The sequence below is a fragment of the Phragmites australis genome, chromosome 21 (assembly GCF_958298935.1).
Source record: "Phragmites australis chromosome 21, lpPhrAust1.1, whole genome shotgun sequence".
NCBI classification, from domain to species: domain Eukaryota; kingdom Viridiplantae; phylum Streptophyta; class Magnoliopsida; order Poales; family Poaceae; genus Phragmites; species Phragmites australis.
In genome coordinates, this window is record NC_084941.1 from 10854904 (window position 1) to 10880308 (window position 25405).

Sequence of the window (25405 nt, forward strand, 5' to 3'; positions counted from 1 at the left end):
CCAAAACAGCTTTTGAAAAAGCTCGGGCAAAAAAAAAATCCAACATTCGCGATACATTGATCAAAGGGAAAAATACAAAAACCCCGTCAAAAATCACTTGGATTTTAACTTTTTCAACAGAAGTTATTTTGTTGTAAAAAAACCCCAAAAATTTAAAAATTTAAAAAAATCACAAAAAATTCTAAAAAAATTAGAGACAATTCTAAGACCTTTTGTGATTTTTTTTTTCAAAAATAATATCCTTTACATCATATTTCAAGGAGAGAATATTTGAAAAAAAAGGTATAGCTCATTTATTACCATGATACTAAAGCGATGATTCAATGACCGTGGTCCTGAGATTTTCAAGTGCATATTTAGTTCTATGAAAAAGGTCCTTGATGCTCCAGATTCTTCACAGACCAAATGCCAAGCTTGTAAAGCCATTAAACAGAAGTTACCATAAAGCAGATGGTCCAGATACAAGCACTGCACAAGCACAACTTGGATAGGCACAGGATTGGACAAATTCACCAAGCAAAATAACCAAACATTTTTTTCTTGTAACTGCAGGAGTATAGAAAAATAACTTGATGGCTACCATAGCAAGAAACCAACTTTCTTTCTTTATTTGACAACGGGTGACAAGCACACAAAGGTTCGGATTTGCAGTCACATTGAAATAGGATGAACACAGCATTCATCCAAGAAATTCATGTTACCCAAGGTGATAGAGCATAACCATGTCTCACAACATAAGTGCACTTCAATTCAGCTAGTAACAGACCAAAACTGCAACCAGAAGAGTAGTACTTGAATTACATTTCCATTGCTCTTAACTCATGTTTGATAACATAATAGGAAAGCAGTACACTAAATCCATCATTCTACTTTTTAAGAGAGGAACAGCAAAAGATAGACACAACCACCTGCTGCTTCAGCGCAGTCTCCTAGCCTCTCTCTCGGACTCGAGCAGGGTGAGGATGTCGCCCTCACGGACAGGGCCCTTGACGTTCCTCATGATCAGGCGGTTCTGATCGTCCAGGAACTTTACTCTGACCTGGGTCACCTGACCCCTTGAGCCGGTGCGGCCCATCACCTTGACCACAACGGCAAGCTTAACCTGGGTATCCATGCTGCACCAACAGAATCCATGTTATTAGGCGAGTAATAAGACACATGGTAAGAATGATATTGCGTGCACTACTTCAAATTTACTGATCTGGAAACATAGCTCGTGGTAACAACTATTTTCAATTGTTTGTCTGGCATGAATTGAAATTGAAACTAGCTTCTGGTGCATGAATTGAAACACAGAAAACATGTGCAGTCAACACACTACATGCGCAGGAGTTAAAAGGATGCAACTGAGTACTACAACAGTGTGATGTGTAAGTGCAGACCCTAGCTAGACCTCTTTTACACATTCTGATTGGTGAAAATCAATTACATTCTATGAAGGAAATCAAACTACCAAAACAGCTGCAGAACATAACGATTAGCATCCATCAAGATTCCAATTGCTACCTCAAATAAGCAGTTTTAATTTCTGCACACAAAATTCCCAAATTATATAAACATCACTCCACCATGAAGAATACGAGGGACCAGTCATAAAGCAAATCATACCAATAATTCATCGCCACAAACCCCTAACTAAATAGACAAGATCTAATCAGCTACTCGTCGCGTGCGCAGTTCTACTACAGGAGATCAAACCGAAACAGCCAATCACGAGGAAATAAAAGAAAGATTACGTATCACTATCTCCCTGACGACGCAAAGGGGAAAACAGCTGACCGCTACCATCGCCGCGGCAGCACCGAAGCACAAGCCACGATCCAAAGGACGGCGACCGCGCGACCACACCACATACGGCAACGCAAGCAACGGTAGACGAAACGGAGAGGCGAGAGAGGTGGATCAGAGGGGCCGAACCTTTCTCCGGCTGCTGGCGACGGCGACGGCGGCGCGAGGAGGGCGTAGTGAAGAGAGGAGGCAAAACCCTAGGGCCCTTGGGGTTATTATAGCAGAGGGGCCGAGCGGTGCGAGACTAAATGATTTAGGCCCACCATCTCTTTGGGAAGATATGGGCTTGTAGAGTTCACGATTTGGGCCTACACCCCTCAACGGAAAAGAAAAGGGTCGTCAAATATATCTTGGAATTTTCGTAGAGCAGTTTCCATGTTATGAAGCTCCATATGCATTGCCTGTGTAAAGAATAGGAATAGGCACAATCAATTTGGAGTCTCAGAAGCAACTGGAAAGTTGCAATATTAGTAACAGATAACCTGCTTCTCTGAAGTTAGCCTCTCAATAATCTCATCCTTCACTAATAAAGCTTTCTTAAGGTAACTATCATTAAAGAGAAAACAACTAATTTTATGATTCTAAAAGAAATTGAAGATTGAGTACATGCAATGCATTTGACTTAGTATATGGATATTTCTTCTAGTTGGGGCTGAAAACTGTTGCTAAGCTTCTCGGTATCAAGGTGATCCTTCAACTCATATATGATCCTTGCCCTGCTCCGTAGTTCAAGCTGGTAACTACTGATTTTGTTTTCCAAGAAATTAAGTTTCTCTGCATAAATGAAACAAGAGAGTTAATGCAAAAGAGAGGATCGGGCAAAGAATATATAGTAGCCATGTCATCATATGAACTCACGATCTGATCAAACAAGATTAAAATAAGTGGCCATACCAACCAAATCTTTCTCAAGCACAGAAATCCTTCGGACTTTATCCTTCAGGCCAGCAACTGAAACAACAATGCAAATGACAATAATATTTTACAGAAACACATCAAAGAAATAAGGAAAAGTAAGAACCAAAATGAAACTGAGTGGCCAGACAATTGTAGAATAAGCCAGATAATTGCGATCATATTCATACCTACACTTTCCTTCTCACCAACTAGACATTGCACATCACCTAGCACTTGTTTCACCGCAGCAAGTTCCTTTTCTACCGAGCTAAATAAAACAAGATGGGATTCAACTTTTCTGAAATTATGGCAATCTGTTTATCCTTCATCTGGATAGTCCATTGCATAGAACAAGCAGAGTCCTGCCTATGAAGATGATCAGCAAAAAGTCAGTTTGCTTCCAAACATAGGTTCATTCAGAACCCAAACTATATGCTCCAAACAAATAAAATCGAGTATTTTGTGTGCAAGAAAGAAAATCAGTGTTAGATATGTTTAGGAAGTCCATGCACACTTCATATATTTATGCTTTTACAACACCCAAAAAACCAAGGACAGAAGCAGATAACAGGTGATAGTGCAATTTATAGAAAGTTTTAGAAGCTATCTATATTGATGAAGATGGTATAAGAAAACTCTCAGCAAGTTATTCGAAAGGAGTTTCACATAAATATGTGAGCCTAGATATAGAGAGGACGTTAAGTATTGGGAAAGAAACGACATGAAAACAAATTTATTTCTACAGAAACGATAGCCCAGACAAAAGAGGCAATTATAAAGGGTAGATACCTGCCTCGTAATGTTTTATGAAAGCCTCCCTAGATTGAAGCAGCCCCTCCATGCTCTCTTTCAAATTGTTTTCGTTTTTCTCCAGCAGATCATTCTCATTTTCAAGGCACTTCATCTGTAGAGAAACACAGCAATTGGAAATAACGACTATGAGCCCAAATGCCCAGTAGAGGCAAAATAGCATTGACAACTATGATTTCTAAGCATTAACAAAGTAGCTTCACATGACCAGTGAGTCGTGACAAACCGAAGGCAGCAAAATGTTCCTATACCTAATCAGCAAATCCATTGGGTAAGGTGACACTACGATTTCTAAGCAATGATACACATATGATCAATGTGGCCCCAACTGAGCTAATAACATGTCCTATACACTCATGATTTGGGGATGTGGGGCAATATCGATCATATGGGCCCAAAAGAGCTAACAACAGTATGAGCACCAGAGCATGATTCACAATGCGTAACTTGAGTTGGGCCAAGGAACGTGCTCCCGCAACATCGCAACCTAGAAGTGACAACCGTGACATCACATCAAACCAGAAACCATTGCAAAGCAATGCAGCGTGGGCACGCATTCCATGGCTGTTGGTATTTGGTAACCTCTTCTCCGAACTCTAGCAGCATGGCATCACAGGTAGAACTCACGACAATTCAACAACAATGCTCCCAAGCGAGACTGCGAGAAGACCCAAAATTGGGGAGAAGTGTCAGGGACCACGAACCCTGGACTTGAGCCTCCGGAGAGCGTCGTCCCGCGCGGCCACCTCCCTAGATTGAGGCAGCTCCCGCGCCTCCCTGCGGCGTTCCTCCTCTGCCTCCTCCCACCTCTGCGCCCAAAACACCAACCTCCATCAGCGGACGAAACAACCCAAAGCTACCCTAGCACCCTAAACACCGAGAGAAGCGTGGGCGGGAGCACACCTTGACGGCGTCACGGAGCTCCTCGCGGGTGCCGCGCTTCGGCTCCTACGAAGGGGAGAAGGGGGTTAGTTATTTACGTCTTTCGAGGACCAGGGGGCTCAGCGGGGTGGTGCGTTGGCTCACGCGGAGGAGGCGGAGCTCCGAGACGAGGGCGAGGAGTTGCAGCTGCAGCTGCGACAGTGACGCCACCTCCGCCAACATCACCGGGGAGAGGGACAGCTCCGGCCTCACTGATGATCCAACGGTTTGCTTGCTCCGTTAGGCTCTGGCACCGGTGGATTTTTTTTATTTATATATTTCTTAATTTAAAAAATTACATAAATATGGGCCCAATTTGAAAAATTGCAGAAATATACTCCTGTCACAAGTGATAGCTTTAAATATCATCATCTGGCTGGCGATATGTTTATAGAGGGTGAGAAGCGGCCACGTCAGATGCCATCGTTGTTGAGAACCTTATCGCTCGTCCAGGGGATGACAACGATTGTTCGTGCAACAATAGGGCCTAGGGAACTTTTTGCCCACTTGATTGACGATAAGTGTCCGTGCACTTGGCTTAGTAGCAACCTCTCGCCCATCCAACCAGCGATAGATTGCTGATCTCTATAAAAGGCCAACGCTTGCCCTTGGGAGAGAGAGCTCTCTGTTGTCACATTGTTCCGAAAAAAGGAAGAGAAGGGGGTGAGAGAGGAGAGGAGAAGAAGAGCAACGAAGCCCTACCAGATTCAACCTTTATTGATGGTAAATAAACTTATCTCTGTACTTTATTTTGCAACCGGTTAGGTTAGACATAAGATTTAGTTTTAAATATAGGTTAGCCATCAGATCTAGGTTGCACTGTTATTAGAACAAGTTAGCAGAGAAAATTTAGGGTTAATTGTACTTTTATTAGATCTAGCTTTTTAGAGCAAGTTGGAGTAACAATTAGACCCATGATTTGATAGTTAGTATTCGTTGTTTGATGTATTTACTAATGCAATATTGGAATTATGTTTTTTTAGTGTTATTTTAGGTCTAGTACTTAGAGTTTAGTTTTTTTTTCCAGAATTAGATGTTGTATGCCGAATAATGTATATGTTTTTGTCGATTGTGGGTAGGAAAGTTAGACAAGTTGTATTTCAAGATTTTATTTGAAGTAGAGCTTATTTCTGGTCTGAATGGGGTAAATTTATTAGGATTTCAGTCAGTGGATAATGGTATAGCTAGAGCAAGTGAAAGGACATTCGAGGGAGTGTACAACTAGTTAATGTGGGGTTTCAAACTAGATCCTGAGCAACATGACCTGAAGATCAACATTGTATTCAGGCTTGTTGGTAAAGGTTCTTTGTGGGAGCTATTTCCGATAAATGGAATCTCAAGTTGGAGAAGGTACCTAGAGCTAGCAATTGATAATAGTTGGCCACTTGTAATACTTGCTCAAGCTATCAAGCTAGCTACAGGCGGGGAGTTAGAGAATTGCATGGTGAACATGAAGGTAGAGCAAATATGGTTGTGGAAGAAGACATAATGAAGCTAGATGTGGTGTAAGATTAGGATGTAGACAAAGTTCGGTTCCACTAATGCAACCAACGGGTGTGGCTGATAGGGGGGACTCATACCCGATATTGTTGGATTGATGGAGCAAGAGGATATGGAGTACCACCTAGTTGAGGAATATGACAACTCGAATGATGAGGATGGTGACTTGTCCATGTGAAGTGGAACAATTCTGATTTTACAAACCTAGTCATGTGTGAAGATTACCATGTGCCGTGGGAGTATAGTGAGAACGAGGTTGCCAGGGGGCTAGGTATCCTAGCATCTAGACTGTGAAGGATGTTGTGGTTTAATAGGCGACATCTCTTCAGAGGCAGTTAAGGGTTGTGAAGTGCATCATGAAGGAGTATGATGTGAAGTGCATGAATGATGGCTGCCTCATGGCAGGTGCATACATTCAAGGGGAAGTGAGTTGATTATTGGGAGTGCTTGATAGCGATGGAGCACACTTGTCAGTTGAAGGAACTAGAGAAGTACCACATAAACATGTCCTCCAATTTTGTTGCTAATGTCATGTACGCTTAGATTGTGGAGAACCTATACTTTGAATTTAGGTCAATAATTAGGGTAATTGATGAGCAATATCATCACACCATTAGCTACTCTAAGGCTTGGAGGGTGAAGCAAAGGCAATTGAGATGAGGTTTGCGACGTATGAAGCATCATACGATAATCTCCCACATTTGCTTCACACCATATATTAGAGGAACCTTGGAAGTTATTATGACATTGGCCACTACCCCTCGGCGAAGGAGCTCGGTATGTTGGTACTACAATGCACATTCTTTTCCTTTAGAGCTTGTATAAAAGCTTTCATGCATTGCTGTTCTATCCTTTGCATCGATGGCATGTTCCTTATCGGGAAGTAAAAGGGTCATGTACTAACTACAATTAGAATAGATGGAAACAACTAGTATTACTAGTGGCGTTCACCTTTGTTAAGAGTGAGAACACATACAACTTAGGCCTCTTCAAATGTTGGGATGGGACAGGAAAAGCAGGCCCATGCTGGATGACCACGCTAAGCCCAAGGCCCACATAAACCCAAAATCACTTCAAATGTTATGACAAATTAACCATAAAAATATTGTGATTTAGACATAAAGAGCACACGAGTTGAAGATGTTGACAACAGATTACATATTAGAGAAATCCAATGCCTTCCAAAACCCAAATGAACCGTAACCTCCAATAATATATTTCAGGAAACCGAATCAAAATCTTTAGTAATATAGAGCTTGAGGAGTAAGCGTGGATCCTTGTGTTGGTATAAGAATCGAGCAGTCTGCTATACCAATAAAAAATGTCTTTGAATGCACCTCCCCTTCACAAAAGTGCTTTGATTGGAAGAGACCAAGGAAGCTAGCCAAGGAGCAAGCCGATTAACCAAAATTTTTGCAACCAATTTGGCAAAATTATGCAGTAAGCTGATCAGCCGATAATCTTTCACCTCAATTGCATCTGCTTTCTTCGGAAGGAGAGTGAGAAAGCCGAGTTCAAAAGCCCAAAACTCTGATCGTCCCCAAGCTGCAATGCCATGATTACCTCCATAACACCATGTTTAATAATAGGCCAACACGACCGATAGAATCTCCTGGTAAAACCATCCAGATTGGGAGTCTTATCTAGAGGAAGAAGCTTAATAGTTTCTCGGACCTCATTTTTAGAAATAGGATCATCAAGGGTCAATAGATCATGGGTAGGAGTGTGAAAAGCTTGCAAATTCAGAGAAGTCAGTCTATTTGCCACCGTACCAAAAAAAATCTGAATAGTACTCTAGCACACCATTTTGTTTGTCCTCCTAAGAGGTGAGAATACAGTCAACAACCTTGATCTTAGCAATATTTTTTTTCTCTTCCAGTGTCTAGCATGAAGGTGAAAGAAATGGGTATTCACACCCCCTCTTTAAGCCCATCAATCTGTGAACGAAGCCGGGCAATAGTATGCTCCAGCGAGGCCAAACAGAGACAAAGATGCTTCAGCTTGCGCCTTAGCCAAGCCTCCTCAACTGAGAGAGCCCTCGAGTCTTGAGCTATCTCAAGACAATGAATAATCTCTTTAGCTGCCTAGACACGATACCTAATATTACTAACTTTTTTCTGACTCCATGCTTGCAAGCTTCTACACAAAATCCGAAACTTAGCCACTAAACACTCAAGAGGAGTAGACTCCACCACTGCAGTGTCCCAAGCCTTTTGCACAGTTTCATGGAAACCATCTAAATTTTGCCAAAAGCTCTCAAAATGAAACCACCACTTGCCCCTAATGTTGTTTTTTAGACTCAATAACAAAGGACAGTGATTTGAGAGAGGTGTCACCGAACTTTGAAGCAAGAAATCCAGAAATAAATGCTCCCAATCAGTTGTGCAGAAAACCCGATCAAGCTTAACAAGAGTTGGAGCTTGTCTCTCATTAGACCTAGCAAATTTCCTACCAATCAAAGAGATCTCTTTGAGATGCACATCATCCAGTAAGCGTCGAAAATGCCCCATTATAGCCCAATTAACATTCCCTTTGTTCTTGTCCTCCAACTTGTAGATCAGATTAAAGTCCCGACAACCGCCCATGGGCCTTGACAAAGAGCTCTGTTGTCATGTAGTTCTTGGAGAAAAAGAAGTTTCTCAGCATCTTCCTACAGGCCATACACTCTCGTGAGCCACCAATTCGGCCCAACATCAAAAGCAAAATGGATAGAAAGCAAAAAAAGAGTACAAAAATGCACTGACACATCTATCCTTTCCATGCAATTAACACACCACCACATGTTTCATACGACGGTAGATATGAGAAACCATCAAACTCAACACCAAGCAGGGAAAACACAAAGTGCGGTGTGATGAAAGAGAGCTTTGTGTCTTGAAAACAAATAATATCCACCTTTGAAGCAACAACCTCATTGCAAACTGCATTCCTTCATGCAACTTCATTAAGTCCATGAATGTTCCACATCAACACATTTGAGATGTTCATTTTACAAACAAGAAGAAACGATACCAAAATAGAGAGGAGACAGCTCAGCACACGAAGGCTAACTCTATAGAGTGGACCTCAGCATTTGGCAGCACATTCTAGCCGAAAAGAGCCACCAAAGCCTCATTGTGAATCCGGGAGAGATGTTTGTCGAATAGCCAGCTGTAGTTTCCTAAAGCCTCCTGACTGATCACCTTTGATGGACCTATTTGGTTAGTGAGGAAACCGAGCTGTCGCATGAATTTTTTTTGGCCAGAATGAACCTCCAAGCTCGACGACCAAGGCCTTGCACCAGCCAGACACCCACTTCATCTAGGCAATAAGCCAGTAGGCGGATCCTTTACTCTCCTCTTCCAAATTTATGGTAGAGGTTGCAAACTATCCATAGGCATGGAAATCCAAGCAAAGAATTCCTCTGAACAAGCCACAGATGATGAACATGGTGATGAGGATACACCATTAGGGATTGGTCCAAGCACTAGGGCACTAGGCTGCACAGGTTAGCATTGTTGTCTCCGGTAAACGATTGGTGGCTTGGAAGAAACATGGCATCCAGATAAATCCACAACCACTCCTGCGGCAGAAGATAGAAGACACTCCACTGGCCCATGGTGCGATGAAGGAACAATAGCTGCAGCAAGGTCAACTTGTCATGGCAAGCCACTAGATGGGCCCGACCCAATGAGAGGGGAACCAGATCCCAGGGCCAAAGAGGCAGGACAGTTCAAGTCCTCCAGCAGAGAGGGAGCATGGTCACAAGAAATCCCAGGTGAACTGCATGCAACAACAATAGGATTCTCTTCGTGCACTGTGCTCACCTCATCCACTCCAACTTATGCAGTGAAATTGGCCTGGGAGGACACAATCGAGTCAATAGAAAAACAATCAAAGCCCACATCAATTCCTGAAGCAACCGAAGGGGACAAAGGCACCTCGACCTCTATAGGGCCCCTCTCATTGGTGGGCCCTAGTCATGACTTCACCGGGACCTAAGGGGGACTGCCATCAAGCTCACTAAAGCTACCAAAGCTCTTGGGTTGAAAATGATCCGGAGGATTGGTCTGTCGGCTACACACCTATAATCAATGTCATCATCATTTGGCAGTGGTGGCAAATCTGGAGCATGGAGATCGAATTCATGGATCGCGGTCACCATGATATCAATCTTGTATGCTGGAGTCTTCTTCTTCGGTGGACCTTCCATGGCCCCAAGCTCCGCAGGCTCAGTGATGAGCAGATCCTTGGAGGATGGGATCAGACCAGGGTGCTCAGTCCAAGTCGTGAGACGAAAAGAGGACATACTAGAATGATCAGCTATTGAAGGATGACGTTGTTGAATCCAACTGTATGCTCTCAGGAGTTGTTACACAGTCACAAATTCACACGTGTGCGTTGGGACACCATGGAGGACCAAATCAATTAAGAACTGCAAGGATCGCCCCACCACATGAGCCTGTTGAGTCCAACATTTAATGAGCAGCGTGAGGTGAGAAACGCGGACATGATGGCTGCTATTGATGACCACCACTGCTATAGCGTCATCTGGCAAATGCGTAAGAAATCCTCCGGCGCAGCATGGTGAATGGACAGGGACCCAACATTTAGACCAAACCTCTCCGCAATAGCCACCACTATTCATGAGGAGAAAACAACGGCCTGGTGCCAACAACCATGACCAACACTGCACGACAAAGATCTTCTTTGGCCCTGATGATGCTCAGAGAATGATGGAGCACACAAAAGTCTCTGGAAGGTCGGCCGGTGACGACCTCCGTAGTGACACAAGTCCCGAGCCAAACAGGGGAAGGAGCACGAGACCCAGGAACCTCATCCGAACGTGACGACAGAGGGGCTAAGGCCCTGAAATCGAAGAGGGGCGATGCCTACGGGGCTGGCAACGAGGACGGTAGCCACCCTGTTCACCATGACCGTCGCAAAGAGCAGGAACATCTTTCTCAGTGTTGAATTGTGAGAAGCTGTAACCCCGTCCGTCACAGCCTGCATGTTAATATAGGTAGAAACAGCCTCTACCATGGCAATTACAGATAGATGAACGACAGCTATGGTCATCCGAGATTACAGGCATCAGTTCAAACAAACTAGGGAACAAACTAATCTAAACATAGAATCTTATCTCTAGAGAACCTTCCTAGCCAATAGCAGGGAATCGCCTTCCATCAGAACTTGCCTGGTGCGGACTCACCTTGAGACGATGTACGCCATACGTACACAAATACATCTTGTATTCCAACAGCCTCCCTCAATCACAACTTTGCCAAGTTGAGATTGTGTTTGAAGTTCTCTAGCAGCTGCACTGACAAAGCCTTTGTGAAGCCATCAGCAACTTGATCTCCTGAAGGAACAAAATCAATTTCTAAAAGTTTCTGTGATACCCGTTCTCTGACAAAATGGTAGTCGACCTCTATGTGCTTAGTCCTGGCATGAAAAACTGGGTTAGCAGATAGATACTTTGCACCAATATTATCACACCATAATTTAACAGCTTGTGGAGCTTTAATCCCTAGCTCAGCAAGCAAAGTCTGCACCCACATGATCTCAGCTGTGGCATTAGCAATTGCTTTATACTTAGCTTTTGTATTGGACCTTGACACTGTAGCCTGCTTACGAGCACTCCATGACACAAGGTTTGATCCTAGATAAACTGCAAATCCTCTAGTAGATCTCCTGTCATCAAGATTACTTGCCCAGTCTGCATATGAAAATCCACTGACTAGTGTATTTGAACATCTATGTATTTTAAGTCCCAACCTTGTGCATTGCTTTAGATACCGAAGTATTCTCTTCACTGCTGCCCAGTGAACTGTAGTAGGAGCATGAAGGAACTGACAGACTTTATTCACAGAGAAAGATATATCTGGCCTAGTCAAGGTTAGGTACTGTAAAGTACCTACTATACTACTATACTGTGTTGCATCATTAGGACCCAGAGGTGAACCTTCATGTAGAGATAACTTCTAACAGAAAGAGGTGTACTAACCGGTTTACAATTTGCCATATTAACTCTTTTCAACAAGTCATTGGTGTATTTTTCCTGTGTCAGAACAATACCATTGGTTACCTTGTTCACCTCAATTCCAAGGAAGTAATGAAGATTTTCAAGATCCTTGAGTGCAAAATCTTCCTTAAGGTCCTGCAACAGAGCTGTAGTCCCCTTTTCTGTAGAACTTGCTACAATTATATCATCAACATAAACCAACACAAAGATTGGAATACCTCCCTTGTTAAAGAAGAACATGGAACTGTTTGCCTTAGAAGACTGAAAACCAAGGTCATGTAGTTTCTTACTCAGACGAGCATACCAAGCTCTTGGTGCCTGCTTCAGACCATACAGAGTCTTATCTAACTTGCATAAATGCGTTGGTTTGGATGAAACCTCAAAGCTAGGAGGTTGCTGCATATAAACTTTTTCCTCTAATAACCCATGTAAAAAGGCATTTTAAATATCTAGTTGCCTAAGATTCCAGCCTCCAGACACAGCAATAGACAGAATAATTCTAATTGTAGCTGCCTTAACTACTGGACTAAAAGTGTCTTCATAATCTATCCCATATCTCTGATTAAAACCTTTAGCTACTAAATGAGCTTTATATCTGTCTAAAGTACCATCAGACTTCCTTTTAACCTTGTACACCCACTTACATCCTATGACATTTTGTCATGTTTTAGGTGGAACTAGGTGCTAAGTTTTATTCTTCATCAAAGCATCATACTCTACTTCCATAGCATTTTTCCAATTTTCATCTCCCAATGCCTCAACATGATTAGATGGTTCTCCAGTGAAAATAAAACAACTGTAATGAACAGTGCCATCAGTATATGACTTCTCTTTGCGAATACCACTTTGAAGACGAGTCCTAGGCCTGGAGACCAACTGATCAGCTGTCGCAGCAGATTCTATTGTAGAATCCTCCGTTGTCTCCCCCGACGTGTTGCTGTCATTGGCGGTGGAAACTGATGAGCAGTAGCGTCGGCAACACAACCAGCAGGGCCTCCAACCTCCTAACATCACTGGCGCATGCACAGCGGGACAGGGAATAGCACCAGCGGCCGTGTGATGATCCGCCGGATCAACCAACATGTCCTGCACGTGATTTTCAATTTCTGCACTGTTTTCTTCACAAAGAGTATCAGCATTAGGAGCAGATAAATTAGAAGGTAATGGACCGTTAGTCATACGGTTTACATCCTGTTCACCCCCATGACCCAAAACAGTGTGCTCAAAAAGGTTAGGACATAGGAGAAGAATTTCTGATTGAAGCCTAGCCCCTGCATTTGGATGTAGTTCAGAGAAAGGAAACATATTTTCATCAAAAATATATATATATATATATACACACACATATATATATACGGCTAAAGGAAACATCTAAACACTTGAACCCTTTGTGCATATCACTGAAACCAAGAAAAACACATCTCCTGGATCGGTGCTGGTTAGATCCACAAACTGGCACTGATATTAATTTTCAGTACCGGTTCTATACCCGACACTAATAGTCAGTGACTATCAGTCAAGTAATCAGTGTCGGTTTAAAACCCGTCACTGATGACGATTTTAAACTGACACTGATGAGGATTTCCCTATAGTGATAAGAATTTTGTTATCGAAAAAGTTATGAGTAAACTAACCGCAGTAAAGCTCAAGTATACTCCTCTGCTCCCCGGTGACGTTGCTCATCGAACCATCATGTAACTCTGTTCTTGCAAAAAGATGAAATAACAATGTTCAGGTCGGTCGTACCGTTGTTCCCGTCAAAAACCATATAAGCATCATGAGACATATTTTTTCTACGATACAATTTTCGAAAAAGAATTTACATTTTTCTACTCTACGCCACACCCATGAACGTTCACAGTTCGCACACGAATTTTTCTAATCTTGGGTGCAAATGAAGTCGAAAACTAACCAAACAAAAGCTAGGACACTTTTTCCACTTGTCAAATATCCTGCTAAGAAATAGACGACCTAAGCTTTCACATGGTACTCTTTTCTGCACTCCGGTATCAATAGGTCAGCTCAAAAATGTTTCTTATTTTGGTTTAGGTGAGATCACACCGGCTCTTCCATAACTTTAAAAGTTGACGCCTCACTTGCTTTATTATATTGCTTTATGAATTATGATGATGGCCAAATCTGCAGGTCAAAATTGCCAAAAAAGAAAAGGTAAACAGACTTTAGCCCTTATGTGTTTCATCAGGACGTCATGAGTGAGAGAGAAGCAGATAGAAAGAGAGATTCATTATCTAATTTTCGCACATCATCTTACTTTGCCTATCCTTGCTAAAAATATACATATTTTATTTTGCCTCAAACAGTTGGAGATCTTGAAAGTCAAAAAGACGTACAAAAGGCTAAAAAATCACCCATCAATATTGAAACATCAGCAAAATGGATTACTCATAACTTTTAAACTAATTTATCCTTCTCTTGCCACCATTTTAGCCTCGTCTGGTGATGCATGCTTACCAGATCAAGAAAGGGAAACCTTTTTTTCTCAGGCTGCACGCATCAATCAAATCATAATGCAATGTATGTAGGAACCAATAGCTTGTGGACAACGTACAACTTTGCTGTTGCCGGATGCAGCCATGCATGACGCATCATTGCATGAATGGACCGCTTTGTTAACATGTCCAACTAAAGCTTTTTAATCATTGCAAGGAACTAACAACTTTTAATAATTTATTTTGCTTTTGTGTCGTGGATTCAAGCATTCTAAAAAGAAGAGTGAGGAGGAACCGTGAACAAATGTCCAAAAATCTTGCTTTATTCTTTAAGAATGAATGTGAAAATATGGCTCAAGTAACAAGTGCTGAATAGTTATTTTTTTAAGAGTACTAATTGTTTTAATTAGAAAGTTCATGGAAGTATGAACTCGATGTGAAGGGTTTTCTTTTAGGTTACAATAATGCCAACACACACAACCCACTAGCAAACCGTACATGCACAACAAATATTGCAAAATACACCAAGCCTATATGCAAAGGACATTTATAGCTCAATCTTAATGCCATGTTTGTTTGGGTTTTCCGCTGTCTTCTCGCCCTTAGAAAGATTTGTGTTCATGTATTGCGTAGATTTGGTTGCCTGTCATTAAAAGATTTGTGTTCTATCTTCTGTACTAATTTAGATCTGGGAAAATTATTTCGTAATTCACATGATAGTAGTTTAGTCCATGGCGGACTCAACTGCCCCTCCTACTATATACGAAGGCAGTGCGGGCCTAGGGTTTTCTTCCTCCTCCGGTGCTCTCTTCGCACCTCTGCCGCCCTTCTCTTCCCATGTTGGTGACCTCGTCGGTCTCCGTCCACACATGAACCAGTGGTTCGCATTTTATCCCCATCCATTGTGATAGCCTTTGATTCTTCTGCGGTGGATTAGCCATAGTTGTAGATGTTATGCTGTATCGTGCATTTATTCGTTATTAATCTGCTGTTTTCGAGCCTTGATTCACGCGTGCAAGTGTTCTGAATCCACGGGCATTACGCAGTTGTTCTGTTTCCACGGCTATTACGTGGTGGATGAGCAGGCTAGTACCGAATTTCGTGATCTTTATATACTGGATGCTATGTTATCTGGAAACCAGCAGTACTATAGAACATCACATATATATACCATTTTATTAATTTCAGTTCGACAGTAATTAACATTGAAGACTTATTAGTACCGATTCTTAAACTCCCATGCGCGAAAAACAGCTGAGAAGATAAGAACCGATATTAATAGTCAAGAACCGGTACTGACAGTGACTGTATCAGTGTCAGTTCTAGACACGAACCGGTATTAATAGTAGCTGTATCAGTGTCGGTTCTAAACACGAATCGGCACTGATATTATCAGTGCCGGTTCTAATTACGAATCGGCACTGATAATTATTTTGTCACAGCTCATCTTAAAAAATTTATAATTTTTTCACACGAAGTCAGATAGGGAAAAATGTTATATCAAGATTATAGCTCTCGATGAGATCTACAACTTCGTAGTTGAAAACTTTTTAATTTGAGGTCATTAAATGCCCAAATAATTATAATAAATTTGTAGCAGTTGTCGATAGCAGCTCATATTAAAAACTTCATAACTTTTTCACACAAAGTCGGATAGGAAAAAACTTTATATAAAAATTGTAGCTCTCGACAAGATCTCCAACTTTATAGTTGGTCACTTTTTTTTATTTGAGATTATTTAGATATCCAAATAGCTATTCAAATGTTCGGTCAGAAGATCTCAAAAAGATTTATTTTGCTTCTATACTCACGAACAGACGATAGCCGAGATGGTTAGAGGGGTCATGCGTACGCACAGGTTGTGAGGTCTTGAGTTCGAGTCTTTGTTGCCGTATGTGAGCGAATATCACGTGACTTTATGAATATTGGGCGTGGTCGGGTGGGCATTCTCTGGTTCGGTGCCTTTGGTCGTAAAAAAAAATTTAAAACTTTTTTCAGCCCAAAAAACGTTGAATCGAGACCGACTATCAATGCTAGTTGGTAGCTCCAACTGATATTGATAGTGATTTTCAATGTCAGTTTAAAATCCATCACTGATAATGATTTTGAACTGATCCTGATAAGATGTTTTAGTGTAGTGTAGTGTGGGGTTCTTTTAATATTTTGATCCGTAAAGGGTTTGTGTGTAGAACGTGAAGGGATTGTCCAGTTTTAGATGTCGTCTGTGGATAAAGCTGATATATATTAGTCAAGTGAAACATTGTGAACAGCACATTTTTCTCCTCAGCTTTAGTTGTCCGTTGATGTTACAATCACATAGAATGTAAATAGTTCGTTGTGGAACTGAGCATGGATGTTTTTTCTTCTTACTGCATTGTGTAAATCATTACTTTGATGCTTCACTTGTGTTTTATCATGTAGCAAATTTGATATATGTTAGAAACTTCTTTGCTGCTATAGTTCAGAGCTATTTGAATGTAAGGTGCTAGTAATAATTCGGAATTGTGAGAACAACACTACGTAAGTAACCAGCAAAGAAGACACTATATTAGTGATGACTGCTCAACACGTGTTACTAATATCATATTAGTGACGGGTCTAATAAGGACGCGTCACTGCTACAAAACACCACATATGTAGCAACCCATCAGTGTCCGTTCAACAGTAATCGGTACTATTGACATATTAGTGCCGATTGTTAAACTTCCGCACGCGAACAACCACTGAGTTAAGAATCGGCATTGATAGATACTATCAGTGCCGGTTAGTGGCTGGAACCGGCACTGATATACCAGTGTCGGTTCCAACCACGAACCAGCATTGATAGTGTTTATCAATATCGGTTCCATATACCAACCGGCACTGATAGGGTGCTTCAGTATAAAGCATATCTTCTCCCCCAAGCGCGACCAGAGCTACCATAAGCCCACTAGAACAGCACCGATCGTCATTTTTACCATCTTTACAGTTGGAGAATTCAAGATTTGGAGGAGTCAAGTGCTCTAAGATTAATAAGATGATCTATATTTCTTTTTTAGATAAATTTACTTGGTAGATTACTCTAGGGTTGATGGTTGGTTGTTCTACGGTTATGGATTTAGAGATGCAATTGAGATCTAATTTAGGAAAAGTTTGCAACTTTGTTACTGTTAGATATATAGGGATGATCTACATTTGATAATTAGCTAGATTTAGTTGCTATATTGCTGTAGATTTGAATTTAGGTGGTTATTCCTTGGTGCTGAATTTTGGAATGAGCAAGATCTATCAATTTACTTCAAAACTCCCATGAAGGAACAATTTATTAGTACAACTATTTGTGATTATACACAAAAGAGATAGCATAAAGAACATATTTTTAAAAGTATTGTGCTGATATGCTTCTTTAATAAAAAAAAACTTTAACATTGACAAGTAGTTGTGGAAATATTGTTCCATCTACGTCCTAAAATGACGTAAGTATATATATGCAGCCATGGGAACGAAGACCTTATGTCTAGCACATGTATCACAGAAGGTTTTTTAAGGACTCATCACACAAGCATAGAAGAGCTCCCCTGAAATATTAATTGAATTAGGGCTTATTCAATGCATACATGTACTTATTAATCTCATACAAATTGCTTAACTACCATCTAAGTGGTGGAAAATAATACTATTTTTGGCCCTGTTTGGAACAAATGAATCTATATTAAGAATTTCACAAGAAGTCCATATGTGTGGGTGTGTGTGTATATGTGACTTGAGGCTAGAAAAACTACAAGAGAGAAGACGATGTGCTATAATCATGTTGCACTTTGCTACGTCTTTTTTTTTTTCCATGAAAGTCTATAGATGTTGCAGCTTCATATTTTAGACCACATTTCTTATAGTAGATGTTGAGTGAGTGACTGTACTTTTAGTTTGATAGATATATCTAGAGACTGAATTTGCTTTTACCAATTAACTTGAAATCGGTTGTTCTGAGTAAGCAAAATTCAAATGCACCTTAAGAGGTAAGACAAAAAAACATAGTACATGCTTAATTTTGTTGTTTTCCCCTGTCGTGTAAATCCGTGACTGTGTCCATCTTTTATTTGCAGTTTGTCATACCAAACATAGCTTCATATATTATATTTGTTTTTGTCAATTCTCATCACTGAGTTCTCTTTGTTCTTACACCAATTGCATAATAGCACCTACTCTTTCTTGACTGCTTCCTGCCTTTTTCCATCCTAGAGAAGTTTGCTAGGTTTTGTAGAAGTAACTATAGTTTACTAACCCACCCAAGTAGATTGTCATCTTTGCAGGACACTGCATCTACCAGTTGTTTTATGAGTGGTAGTGAACACATGGTGCTGGGAACGAGCTCATGTGATGAATACACTATATGGATGGATTTAGTTATGCTATTTTGTCTAAGAAAGGATGCAAATGTAATAGCAGGTGTACTTCTGCGATGAATTGATAGACTTGTGTTATGAATTATAGGCTTGTGACTAGGATAATGTGAAGTAAATGATACATGTAAATATTATCGTATATTTTTAAAGTCTTGAATTTAAATAATAATTCAGTGGATTTCCTTTGTTCATTAATCAATGTAGTGAATTTAACATAATTGATAGAATACTGTGTTGTAGAAATGGCACATCCACCCACGAGTCACAATCAGACACGGCAGCCTTTGGAAGGCGGGTCCCCCGACCCGGCCCAAGTACCGGAAGGAGATGGACCCTCAAATAGGGACCAATCAGGATGCGAGGTAATTCAATGAATTTGTTGTAGATTTTAAAATGTTTAATGATTATAAGTTGAATGCGTTTAATTGTAATGATTTGCAGATTGACCGGTCATGGTTGTACAAGGATCGAGGGCCAGAGTTCTTTGTTGGCGTTGAGAATATTTTAGGCTGCCCCAGTGTACAAGAAGCCAAAAAGGAAGCGTACCGATCACTAAATATGTCATTCATGTGTCGACTGCAAGAATGAGAAGAAGTTTTCAAACATAGAGCAGATCCGTGCACACTTGATTCGCAGGGGTTTCAAAGCTGGATATACCCGTTGGACTGAGCATGGTGAACTTAAAGATGTTGGGCGTGAAGGGCAACCAACAGTCGAAGAAGACATAAGCAATGATATGACGGCTAACGAAGACTCGATATGTCGGCATTTGAAGATACTTTTGTCGAGAATGATGAAGGGGACACTTATGTTGGCAACAATGAAGACAGCTTAGAGCAAATGTTGCGTGATGGGGAGGGGGACTTGACCAATGAAAAACAACATCAAAAGTTCTAACGCATGGTAGAGGACTCTAAAACATCAGTTTACCCGAACTGTAAAGATAAGCACAGCAAGTTGCATGTGGTGTTGACACTGATGCAAATGAAGGCTAGTAATGGTTGGGCTGATAAGGACTTCAATGAATTGTTAGAATTCTTGAGGGAATTGTTTCCAAGGGGGAATGTGTTGCCCAAAAATATGTACCATGCCAAACAGGTTGTCTGCCCATTGAGATTGGAAGTAGAAAAAATACATGCATGTGGAAACGACTGCATGTTGTTTCTCGGCGAGGGTGCAGACTTGGAAGCATGTCGCGTTTGCAATACACCATGGTATAAGCACAACGTTGATGATATCGAGAGCAGTGGCGTGGGGGTGAAGAGAAAGAAGAAAAGACCCTCGTTAAGGTTGTTTGGTATTTCCCATAATCCCCCGTTTGAAGTGATTATTGCTAACAGAGTGAATGCTGAGTTGATGCGATGGCACGTCGAATAGCGCAAGAAAGATAGAATGCTTAGACACCCTGCTGATAGCATACAATGGAGGAGATTTGATTCAAAATACAAGGAATTCAGAGATGAAGTGAGAAATATAAGGTTTGGGTTGAGTACGGATGGGATGAATCATTTCGACAACACGAGAAGTACTCATAGCACTTGACCTGTGACTCTCTTTATCTACAACTTCCACCTTGGATGTGCATGAAGCAAAAGTATCTTATGATGCCTTTTGTTGATTACTGGGCCGAATCAACTAGGCAACGATATCAATGTATACCTCAAACCATTGGTTGAAGATCTTCTTGTATTGCGGAAAGATGGTGTACGGGTATAGGATGAGTACATACATGAGAATTTCACCCTGCGCGCAATGCTATTCGTAATAATCTCCGATTGGCCCGCTCTTGGTAACTATCAGGGTAGACTGTGAAAGGGTACAATGGATGTGTTCAGTGCTTGTAGGAAACCAGGGGGTGGTGGCTGACGAACAGTCAGAAAATGATCTTCATGGGTCACCGTAGGTTCCTTCGTCCAGATCACCCATACCGCAAGAATAAAAGAGCTTTTGACGAGACAATGGAGCATCATCAAGCTCCGAAGATTCGCACTGGAGAATAAGTATTTAAAATGGTAAAGACACTTAGAGTTGTACTTGGAAAGGGGCTAGGCAATATAAAAATCCTGGTTGGGCAACATGCTCCTATGTGGAAACATGTATCAATATTTTGGTCGGTGCCTTATTGGAAGTATCTTATGGTCCGATACGCAATCGACGTTATGCACGTGGAGAAGAATGTGTTTGATAGATTGATTGGTACCATATTAGACATATCCGGGAAAACAAAAGATACACTAAATGCATGGCTGGACCTGGAAGAAATGAACCTTAGGAAGGAGCTACATTACATACAATTAGACAACAGCAAAAAGAAACTTCTCACAGCTTGCTACACTATGAGCAAGAAAGAGAAGATCCACCTGTGTGGTTGCTTGCGTGATGTCAAAGTTCTGATTGGTTACTCCTCCAACATCAGGAGCTTAGTAAATGTTGAAAGATAAGAAATTAGTTGGAATGAAGTTTCATGATTGTCACGTGATGATAACGCAAATACTTTCAGTTGCAATTAGAGGTATTGTGCCGGATAAGGTCCAAGACCCAATTATAAAGTTTTGTTTGTTCTTCAACCCAATTTCACAGAAGGTCATTGATCCGAGTAAACTGGCAAAGCTGCAAGAAGACGTGGTACATACTATATGTCAGTTTGAGACTATTTTCCCTCCAATATTTTTTTATATAATGCCCCATCTAATTGTTCACATTTTGGGTGAGATAAAGAGCCTTAGCCCCGTATTTCTGCATCAGATGTATCCTTTCAAAAGGTTCATAGGGGTTCTGAAGAAATATGTTTATAATCGAGGTTGCCCGGAAGGTTGCATTGCCCAAGGGTGGAGTATGGAGGAGGTCATTGAGTTTTGCATTGACTACATGAAATTGAATGTGATTGGTATGCCTATATCTCGCAATGAGGGGAGGCTAAAGGGGAAAGAGACGATAGGTCACTTCAATCCATATCAAAGATCGTGTTTCATTCACTCAAGCATACTTTGTAGTTCTATAACAATCACTTGTAGTGAGCCCGTATGTCAATATGCACTTGAGCATGCTACGCTCCACAAATCCAACGAAGTCAGATGATTGAATCGCAAGAGAGCAAAAAGATAATTTTGGTAATTGGTTACATCAACACATGATGGGTAAGGATGTCGACGATGATCTGTTGGAACTGCTAGCTAATGGCCTGTTAACTACGATTCGTACATTCCAAGCATACGAGATCAATGGCTATACATTTTATAGGAGACCACAAGATAACAAGAGCACTAATCAAAATAGCGGTGTTCGTATTGATGCCTATGACCGTGCTGGCAACAGGGAGACCTATTATGGATTCATAGAGGAGATTTGGGAGCTTGAACATGGCGAGTGGATGGTCCCTCTGTTTCAGTGCCAATGGGTTAGGCTCCCAGAGGGAGTCAAGGTCGACAAGTATGTTATGACTACAATGGACATTAAACTCGTCGGATATAGATAACAACCGTTCGTGCTTGCCAAGGATGTTACAGTCTTCTATGTAAAGGACCTAAGCCCAGAGCTATCAAGGAGGAGCATCACGTGGTTCTTCAAAGAAAAAGAAAGATTTTCAGTGTTGAGGATGTTGTCGACAAAGAAGACTGTGACAAATTTGATGACCGCCTTTTGGAGAGAATGTCAAACTTCGTCTCATTAATAACACTGAGGAAGCTACTTACATACGTCACGATCATAACGAAGCATTAATCGTTTAATGAAAGTAGCTTTCATGTATTTGGTGAAATTTGACAAATTTAGGATAAGCTTTAATTTTTATAGAGGATATGTATGGTGAAGAATAATTTTTTGAAAGTTCTAATCTGAGTGCTACACCATGCGATCAAACTAATGTGAATTGGTTAGAATTCAAATTGGATTAAAAGGAGAAAACCAAATGAAGAGCTAAAAATCACAAAGTTAACCAAGAATCAGTGATTAACGTTAATTTTCATGTAAATAGTATGAAAAATTAAGTATAACATAATTGGTTTCACATGTTTTTTTTATATGGATATTTCATAATTTCTTTACGGAATTAACAAATTACAGACTTATTAATGAAATAAAGATAATTCAATGCACATTTCATGTATGCAAGTATTTTTATCATGTAGGCGATAGTAATACAAACTCAACAAATTTTGTTCTATATTTTTCTCAACTCTAGTCATTTTTCTATGATTTTTTCAAGTTTTTAGCCGAATCTAACAATAGAAGAATATTTGCAGGGAAAAATTATTTATCAGTGCCGGTTTTAAGTAGTAACCGGTACTGATACTCCACATATCAGTACCGGTTAGTAAATAGAACCGGCACTGATATGTTTATCAATGTCTGTTATCAACTAGAACCGGTACTGATACATGTATCAGTGCTGATTAGCAACTAGAACTGGCACTGATGCTTCTGTACATATATATATATATACCAACACTTGTTTGCTCTCCTTGTTTGCTCCATTCACTATTTCAGCCCGCTCCTCCTATATCCCCAAGCGCCGCTCCACCCCGATGGCCGCATCCTCCCCGACAGCCGCCTCCTCAACTGCCGCCTCCTCCCCGACTGCGTCACCTCCTCCCTGGCCGCTGTCTCCTCCCTGACCGCACCTCGATGTGCCGCCTCCCCCCTATGTGTCGTCGCTCCTCCTCCAGACGTGCCGACTCCTCCCCAACCGCGCTACCTCCTCCCTGGCAGCCGTCTCCTCCCGACGCCTCCTCCCCAACCGCACCTCGACGCGCCGCCTCCTCCTGATGCGCCACTGCTCCTTACCATGACGCGCTGACTCCTCCCCGCAGCCACCGCAGGTAAGGAGGACCCCACTCCCTGGACTGAAGCCGCTGCACCCCCACCATCCAACATACACAGGTACGGATCAGACTGTCCACCTCTTTAGTGGCGTAGGGTTAGGCAAAATTGAAGAAGGGGCAAACTTAACTGAATGATCTTCAGTGGAGAATGCATATCTGTGATGAAGTATTTTGTGTGCATGCATGATAATTAAAACTTCCAAAAGCTATTGTATACAGAGTGTTTATTTTCAACATTTAAGTGACTTACACATTTAAGTTATTGTATACAGAGTGTTTATCTTAAACATTTATGCATGAATTGATAGACATGTGTTATGAATTATGGACTTGTGACCAGGATAAATGTGAAGTAAATGATACATGTAAATATTATTGACTTGTGTTATGAAATGATAGACTTGTGTTATGAATTATAGACTTGTGTTATGAATTGATAGACTTGTGTTATGATAGTTAGCCAAGTTTCATGGAGCCCGCAAATTTAATGAATTCATGAAGTATTTTTTAAAATCTTTTTGTACTAACTAAGCATAAAAGTTTTGATTGCAACCAAAAATCAAGAACTGTAACAAACCTGCAAGAATGAAATCTATTTTGATTTTCGAAAGAGAAGGCAATGGATTCTTGCCAATATAATGTAGACAAAAAAATATAAGAAATTGTATCCTCCAATGAACAAGAAAATAAGATCCCTAAGATGATAAAAGTAAATCCTAAATCACTAATAAGATAGTTGTTCATAAAATAGAATGCTATTTTGATTTTCAAAAGAGAAGGCAATGGATTCTTGCCAATATAATGTAGACAAAAAAATATAAGAAATTGTATCCTCCAATGAACAAGAAAATAAGATCCCTAAGATGATAAAAGTAAATCCTAAATCACTAATAAGATAGTTGTTCATAAAATAGAATGCATCATTCATAAAATAGCTAAAGGTATGTGCAGAGTCTAGCTCTTGTAAAGGTCATTGGAATCGATAGTATTGGTTAATGATGGGCAATGAAATAATTGGATGAAAAGATGCGGATATGAAAAAAATGCTCTTGACTAGAGTCAGCAAGTTATTTTCACTTCAGGCAAACGATGTCTGTCTCTGGTCAAGGTCCTCATGTAACACATATTCAAAATGCTGAGAAATCAAGAATCAAAGTGAGTCATAAGAATGCAGCAAGGAAAAAGATATATTGCATGTTTGTACCATCTTGAAATTGAAAATAAGTGCAGAGATAAACTTACTAAGTCAAAATCAAGTGCATGTTTGTACCTTCTTGACCATTAATTTTAACTCATTAATTTTAACTCTAAATTAAGTGCTTTTTATGTCTAAAATTTTTATGTAAGAATGGCACGTACAAAATCCAACCGTCGTGCATGGCCCTGTCCTGTCCCTCCTCCGATACAAGGCCCCTCCTGAGATCCGGCTCCAGCCTCGGTACAAGATGAGCCTGCAAACATGGAGCTGGATCAGATGTGAGGTGATAGCCCAAGTGCGTACTTAAACATGGATCAGTTTGAGTTAGAGACAGCCATTGAGGATGCGTAGGGTAGGGCCGCAGATGATGCTCTGGAGGGTCAGATCGATCCTGATGCTGATGCTTCGGAGGGTGAAGAGATGACAGGAGAAGAGAGGAGTGGACGAGGTCCCAGCAGGATGCTTGAGGGACGTTTCATCATCACGAAGGTCAATTCAGTCGGGGAACCCACGAGACCTAAAGTTGTTCTGGGGCCATTCAAAACAACAATCGGGTGTGTGAGGGACCATGTTACAATCACATATAGAAGTTGGAGAGGCAAACAAGATGACAAGTGGGTGGTTCTAGATAACAT

At 40.9% G+C, this 25405-nt stretch overlaps 1 protein-coding gene and 1 pseudogene across 1 annotated transcript; both read right to left on the bottom strand.

Moving 5' to 3' along the window:
- Positions 1-584: 584 nt before the first annotated feature.
- Positions 585-2051, bottom strand: LOC133904124 (small ribosomal subunit protein eS28). Its single transcript, XM_062345615.1, has 3 exons — positions 1918-2051; positions 909-1115; positions 585-771 (listed from the first exon to the last, which is right to left on the bottom strand). The coding sequence occupies exon 2, from the start codon at positions 1112-1114 to the stop codon at positions 917-919; it is 198 nt and encodes a 65-aa protein (XP_062201599.1). The 5' UTR covers position 1115; positions 1918-2051; the 3' UTR covers positions 585-771; positions 909-916.
- A 26-nt stretch (positions 2052-2077) lies between these two features.
- LOC133904123 (uncharacterized) lies at positions 2078-4599 on the bottom strand (annotated as a pseudogene).
- Positions 4600-25405: the final 20806 nt, after the last annotated feature.